This window comes from Colobus angolensis, unplaced genomic scaffold (assembly GCF_000951035.1).
Source record: "Colobus angolensis palliatus isolate OR3802 unplaced genomic scaffold, Cang.pa_1.0 Scaffold5, whole genome shotgun sequence".
Taxonomy (NCBI): domain Eukaryota; kingdom Metazoa; phylum Chordata; class Mammalia; order Primates; family Cercopithecidae; genus Colobus; species Colobus angolensis.
The window spans coordinates 22,156,768-22,163,681 of record NW_012118487.1 but is presented as its reverse complement, the minus strand read 5'-3'; the positions used below and the strand labels follow the sequence as shown (position 1 = coordinate 22,163,681).

The 6,914-nt window shown below is 39.7% G+C and overlaps 1 protein-coding gene and 1 pseudogene across 2 annotated transcripts in view; both read right to left on the bottom strand.

The window, feature by feature from the left end:
• LOC105524511 (secretoglobin family 1D member 1-like) overlaps positions 1-999 on the bottom strand; it is a 24,832-nt gene extending 23,833 nt beyond the window's left edge. The window contains 1 exon segment of the mRNA XM_011959802.1: positions 911-999. Within this exon segment, the coding sequence (XP_011815192.1) occupies positions 911-999 (89 nt within the window).
• Positions 1,000-5,159: 4,160 nt separating this feature from the next.
• LOC105524408 overlaps positions 5,160-6,914 on the bottom strand; it is a 4,077-nt pseudogene continuing 2,322 nt past the window's right edge. The window contains exon 3 of the transcript XR_001003756.1: positions 5,160-6,730. The product of XR_001003756.1 is annotated as a nucleolar protein 8-like (transcript). The remainder of the gene's footprint in view (positions 6,731-6,914) is intronic.

Below are 6,914 nucleotides of genomic sequence, written 5' to 3'. Positions count from 1 at the left end.
TATGTATCACATTTATATATATATATTTTTTGGAAGAAAACAAGGTAATTATATTTTCATACAGGTATTAGAGCCTATAAAAATTTTGAAACTTGGGCAATATCCACCTGGACTTCTCAACATGGCCAAACTTCTAAGGCATGTGAGCTTAGCTGACAACACACAACTTGGCTGTGGTCATTGATTATCCCACTGATTGCTGGAGAAGCCGAGCCAAGTTACTCCTTCTTTGCTTCACGTATCCAATCAGTTCAGTCATCCTTAGGCTACGAGGCACTGCATAACGGCAATAAGACCCTTTAATGCCCTTATCTTCCAGAAAAATCGGCTTAGGATCCAATCTATAGAGCTCCATTGGACTTTTATGTTACCATTTTCCACAAATGCCATTAACTCCCATCTGAAGTCACCTAAAGCCACATCTTCCAGGCGTTGCTGGAAACTGACTTAAGCTAGGCTCTGCTAATGTCAACATCACGTGGAAGCAAAGTGTAGTCTGTATACTATTTAGCTGTTTCTCTTTGCTTTAGATGTGTGCCCAATGCTTAAAGCTTATAGAGCTTAGAGAGGCATGAGTTTTTGGTAAAATATGTCGGCGTTCTATTGTAAAGGCAAAGTATCAAACTGTTTATTGACTGTGAGATTAGAAATTCTGGGTGGATATTTAGTTAACTCTGTGTGTTCTCCAGACAGGTTTCCAAGAACCAGATCTAGGGCAAAGGAGGGCATTTTTCTCTTCACATTTTTCATGTAGAATTACATGTTTTGGGGGTCCCAAAAGGCCATATTTTGGCATATATCCAAATCACTATGTGCATGTTCCTTTCTTGACCACAATTCCTCCAACACGAATCAAATTTAGAAGCTTCCTATAGTTCCAGATGGTCAGAATCTGAACATATCTAATTACCATTTCCCATTGGGATTAATGCCAACGAGGGGCTGAGCTTCTGTCCAAATGACATCTACTTTCTCCTTAGTTACTTCTGATTCTTGCATCTTGCCTATTGCCAATTATGAAAATGAAATAAAAATGTTCAGTTTGTTTACAGAATTCCTGTCTTCATTTAGTTTATGTAATTCAAAATGAGAAGCAGCAAAGTTTCTTTCAATTTAAACCATCAAAAATGGAGGAATCTTTAAATAAAGAGAAAACAGTTGGAACTTTAAAATATCTATTATTTTTAAATTTCTTCTTCATCTTTTCTTTCTTCTATTTTGAATCAAAGTTACTGTGGGCACAGATCTTATACAGTTAATTACTTCCCCCACATTTATTTAGCATGTACTATGTTTATCGAACTTTGTTAGCTATGTGAGAGATGTAAAAATGGACAAGATTTCATTCTGCCTTCTAGGAATTTAGGGTCTTGTAGAAAAACAGATGTGTTAAAAATGCTCTGTGTCACTCAAGGAATTAAACAGTGCTTTTAGGGAAGAGATGAAGATCAGTGGTGGACAAGAGACTCTCTGTAACTTGAATGTGCTTTTCATCTTAGGTAGTTACAAATTATCCAAGTAAATTATTTTTTGAAACCTAGAAATAAAAGCTCATAACACAAGAAAGAATGTCATGTGTTTTCTTAGAATTTTAAAACACTCAGGGGAGCAGGGACGGGAAAATTAATTCTACCTGGGAGAATCTGGGTGGCCTTTGTAGAGGCAGTGCCATGTGAGCTGGGTTTGATGGGTGAGCTGGGTTTGAGGGGAGGAAAATCCCTGCAGGGGTATGGCACAGAGCTCACGGAAATATTAGGGTTAAACTGGGAGGTAGCAGAGTTTGAAGTTTGTCCAAAGAAATTTCAGTGAATGAAAGCAGGAGACTGTGAGACTGATGAGTGGGTAGTAGAAGCCCTTCAAAAACAAGTGAAGGAGTTTAGATTTCATCATCTAGCTCAGCATTTCCCTAAGACTGATCTTCAAAGTACTGGCCCCACGAGAGGCACTGAATGTGAGATCCACATACTTGAAGATTCATCATAGACATTAGAATATTAAAAGCTCTGATCAGTCCTACAGTTAAAGATTCTTGCCAGCTGGGAATGCTGGCTCACGCCTGTAATCCCAGCACTTTGGGAGGCCGAGGCAGGGGGATCACGAAGTCAATATCGAGACCATCCTGGCCAACATGGTGAAACTCCGTCTCTACTAAAAATACAAAAATTAGCTGGGCGTGGTGGCATGTGCCTGTAGTTCCTGCTACTTGGGAGGCTGAGGGAAAGGAGAATCATTTGAACCCGGGAGGCAGAGGTTGCAGTGAGCCGAGATGGCGCCACTGCACTCCAGCCTGGTGAAAGAGCCAGACTCTGTCTAAAAAACAAACAAACAAACAAACAAAAAAATGGTTCTTGCCTTTCTTTATTTAACCCAACATTTCCTAAAGGCTTCTGACTACAGAATTCTTTAAAAAATAATACTGTGGAAGGAAGTACTTTGAGTCTACACAGAGCTAACACTTACATAGCCTAACTATATGTTAGACACTGTTTTACGTGTGTTATGTGTATTTGCTCATTTATTTATTTATATTTATTTATTTACTTATATTTTTGAGAAGGAGTCTCGCTCTGTTGCCCAGGCTGGAGTGCAATGTCATGATCTCGGCTCACTGCAACCTCCACCTCCTGTGTTCAAGGGATTCTCCTGCCTCAGCCTCCAGAGTAGCTGGGACTACAGGCGCCCGCCACCACGCCCGGCTAATTTTTTGTATTTGTAGTAGAGACGGGGTTTCACTGGGTTAGCCAGGATGGTCTCGATCTCCTTACTGTGTGATCTGCCAGCGTCAGCCTCCCAAAGTGCTGAGATTACAGGTGTGAGCCACCACGCCCAGCCTGTTTGCTCATTTAATCCTTACCACACTTTGTGAAGTAGGTACCATTATTATCCTCATTCACATATGTGGAAGCTGAGGTGCAGGGGGCTAAGAAACCTTTCTGAGTCTAGGGTCACAAGCTAATAAGTGATAACTCTGGGGTTTGAACCCAAGTGATCTGACTGCAAGGTCTGTTTTTTAATCCATATAATACACAGCTCCCTAAATGCTGTTTCTGAACCGAAGAGTAATGTGATCATCATTAGGTCTGAGAAAGACAATGTTGATGGCTTTGCAAAAACTTAGAGGATGAATTGGTTGACTCCATTCGGCAGTTCTTTTTCCTTGTTTTATTGTGAAAAATTTCAAACACACAGAAGAGTCAAAAGAACAATATGATGAATACCTGTATACTCAGAACCTAGATTCGATTGTTAACATTTTGCCATATTTGTTTTATATACTTTTTTTTTTTTTTTTTTTACCTCCTGAGCCAGTTGAGAGTAAATTTCAGGCTTCATGACTTGTCAATGCTAAATACTCCAGTATGTGTATCTTAAACATAAGAACAGTTTAGAACTTTATGCTAACATCCAAGTGAGAGGTAATGAGTGCCTCAGCTAGGGCTGCAGCAATTCAAAGAAGGGGGTGAAGTGGGGGAAGTGTGGATTACTCATTTGTCAGCTACTTTCAGATGATATTCTCTTAAGGTGGTTTTTCATATATCTTGATAAGGGCCTGGCACACTTTGCTTCATACTGGTCAATGTGAACCCTAAGAAGGAGCCTAATTTATAATGGGCTTAAGCAAAATATAACTTGGGTGTAAAGTTAGTGTCAAAATATAGGCACATACTCTATATTCTTGTCTGATAAAACTTACACTGATATTGATGCTTCTTTTTATTAACAAGAATAATGTATAGTTTTCAGTTACTGGACACATATAATGTCTTGAGTATTGTTGTAGACACATTATACATATTAGTACCACTACTGATAATAATAATAAAGGGAGAATTCATTGTTAATTTTATTGCTTCAGAAATTTGGACCAGTCATCACCTTCTTTTAAATTTTGACACTTTTCGACCTGCTGGTGGAGAGAATTATCTTTTGTGGTTTCAGTTCAAATTAGACATCTCCTAAGTGTGAGCATATCCAGTGCCCATTACCACCCAGATGAATTAGCCTTGTTTGGAGAAATGGCTGATTCCAGATTTTGAGGAAGAAACGTCTCAGTTTAACCTGAACTATTTTATTGACTAGGTAACTATGAAAATGCTCAAATAATGATAGAGCTATCAAAAAACCAAGGAGCTGACTGAAAAGGACTCCTATTAACCTAATTAGGGATAATTTGAACTTCAGAATCAATAGTAATTATACTGAAATATAACAAATATAAACATTTCTTGATTCCAAAGTGATATTAGGAAGAAAGAAAGAGAGGGAGGAAGATAAAGGAGAAAAGAAAAGCTTTTCTTTAAAGCAGAATGCCAGCTAATAAGGACAGAAAGAATTATAGAATTAGAAAATCTGTTTTGCAAACTTCCTGGTATAATAATTGATTTAGGTGAGAACCATCTCTGAATGCTAAAAATCACTCAGAGGTTTTTAGCAAGATTGTTGAAGGATGGGGTATTCACACAGTTGTGAAAAATCACACCATGTATTATTTATTAATTACGATGTGATAGAGTATGCCTTTGCAATGGAGAGACCTGGCAGTTACCACTGTCCCAAATCGTCAAACTCCCCATTGCGACAATGGGTCAGGCTATTAGGTGCCTCCGGATGTGATGGAGTGGGAGGTACACAGCATAACCTAAGTGGAGTTCTTGCCAGAAATGTCTTGTCTAAATCCAATCACGAGGATACTGTCAAATAAATTCAGGAGATGGAACATTCTGTAGAACAATTGGCTTGGACCTGTCAAAGGATTTGGTGTCAGGAAGATCAGAGGGTCACAATGGAAGACTAAAGAAATACAGCATCCAAATGTAATGTCTGAACTTGGCTGGATGCTGGATTTTAAACAGCTGTAAGAGACATTTTGAGGACAAGTGGGCAATTTGAGTATGGCTAAGATGTTTAATGATGTTATTGAATTCACTTTTTTTTTCCTTTTTAAGAAGTTGAATTTAACTTTCTGAAGTAATTGCTCAGGAAGAAATGCAGAGGAGTTCCACAGAAAAAGGTGACAACCAGAATGATACTCCATCGGCCAGATTTTTAAAATTCCTCCACTCTGAAATTTCTTTTTTGTCAGCTAAAACTATTTTCTGGGTCCGTTTCCTTAGGTGAGCCTTGTTCACATTTGGCATCATACGCAATGCTGATATTTATTATTTTGGTTTCATTTTCCTTTTTGCATCTTTATTATGTTTCTTCCGACAATCCATACGCAGGTTGTCAGTTCTGGCCTCCCAAGAGTTCCTGCTGATATTCCTTCCCGCTCCTCTCCAGAATAAATCAGAACCTGCTTGAAGTCCTTCATTATTCTTAGAGAAAAAGAAAAATCTAGTGGTCTCTTTCTCAGGTAATGATGCTTCTCCAGGACTGGACTTTCTGTGATCTGTTCCTTCAGTAACATCTTCCTCTTCGGAACTGCTGTCTTGGAAACACGGGTCTTTCTCGTCTCCAGAACCCGTCTGTTTCACCTCCGTGAGTCTCTTCCTTTATGTCTTTACTATCTGAATCAAAAAAGGAGAATGTGAACCTGCTGGGCTGCTCAGCCCCACTGCTCAGCCCCACTGCTCAGAGCTGCAGGGTCCTGGATTTCCTCAGGTTTCTCTTTGCCACACTCCTCATTCCAGGGTGTGTCCTCTTCCTTTTCACTGGTATATTTTGAAGTTTGAAATATTTCTTTCAGATCCATAGCAATGTTATGATACCATTCTTTGGACACAGGTAGCTTTTCAGCTTCCTCCCTTTTCTTTTTTTGTTTTTCTTTACTTTCTTTTGGTTTATTGTGTCTTTTTCTTTTGTAAGTGGCATGGTCTTGCTTCATTGGATCATAATGTACGCTGTCCTTAAATTTCTTAGCAGCTACTGATTCTTTGTAGAATTGCTTAAGTTGATTTGCAAAACAATTTGTACAACATTCAGGGCTTTCTTTTCTTCTTCAGCAGGCTCTCTTCTTCCTAGTAGTTTTCTTTTCATTTAACTCTTCCTGTTCCTCTTCACTGTCGCTTTCTTGAAATCAAGAGTTCATGCAGAATCTGTCATCAATGCCAAGGTGCGACTGTAAATCCATGAGCTTCTGTCCAGCTCTGCCCTCAAACTGAGGTTTAATTTTGAGCCTGTTACTGTTATCTTCAGTATCAGATTCCTCATCATCACTGCTATCAGGCAGCTTCCTTGATGTTTCACCCATAGACTCTTTCACCCATTCCTCTCCTGGACAGCTCTCCTCCTGAGTAGATATCTCCTCTGTTTCACATTCACTGTCAGAACCGAAGATGATGTGCGTTAGCTTATCCTCTGGATGACCATCCACATTTGTCAGAGCATTGTGCACCAGCTTCTTCTGTGCTTCTTTTGCTTTTTGCCTCGTTTCCAAGGCTGCCAAGTGCTTCTCATCATCTTCAGCGTGCTTATCCTTACCACTCAGAACAGAGGAATTACTAATAGAAAGTGAGAAATCAGTTTTGATTTCCTCGGTGTCCTTGGATAATACCTTTGGTGATTTCTCAAGAGACGTGAGGCTGCTCGAGTCAGACCTCTCTTCCTCTGAAGCTTCTGTCTTTGTGGCACTACGGCAACTGTCTTTGTCAAAGCCGATGTTGTGAGTCTTTGCGTTAAGACTTAAGGACTTCTTACCTTCTAAGGGCAATAAACTAGAAATAGAATTCTTACTTCTCTTTTCAGAACTGTTAGTGGACACTGCCTTGCGATCTTGGCTCTCAAAAGTATTCTTTTTGTTTTTTTTGAGACGGAGTCTCGCTCTGTCACCCAGGCTGGAGTGCAGTGGTGCGACCTCAGCTCACTGCAAGCTCCGCTTCCCAGGTTCACATCATTCTCTTGCCTCAGCCTCCCAAGTAGCTGGGACTACAGGCGCCCGCCACCACACCCGGCTAATTTTTTTGTATTTTTAGTAG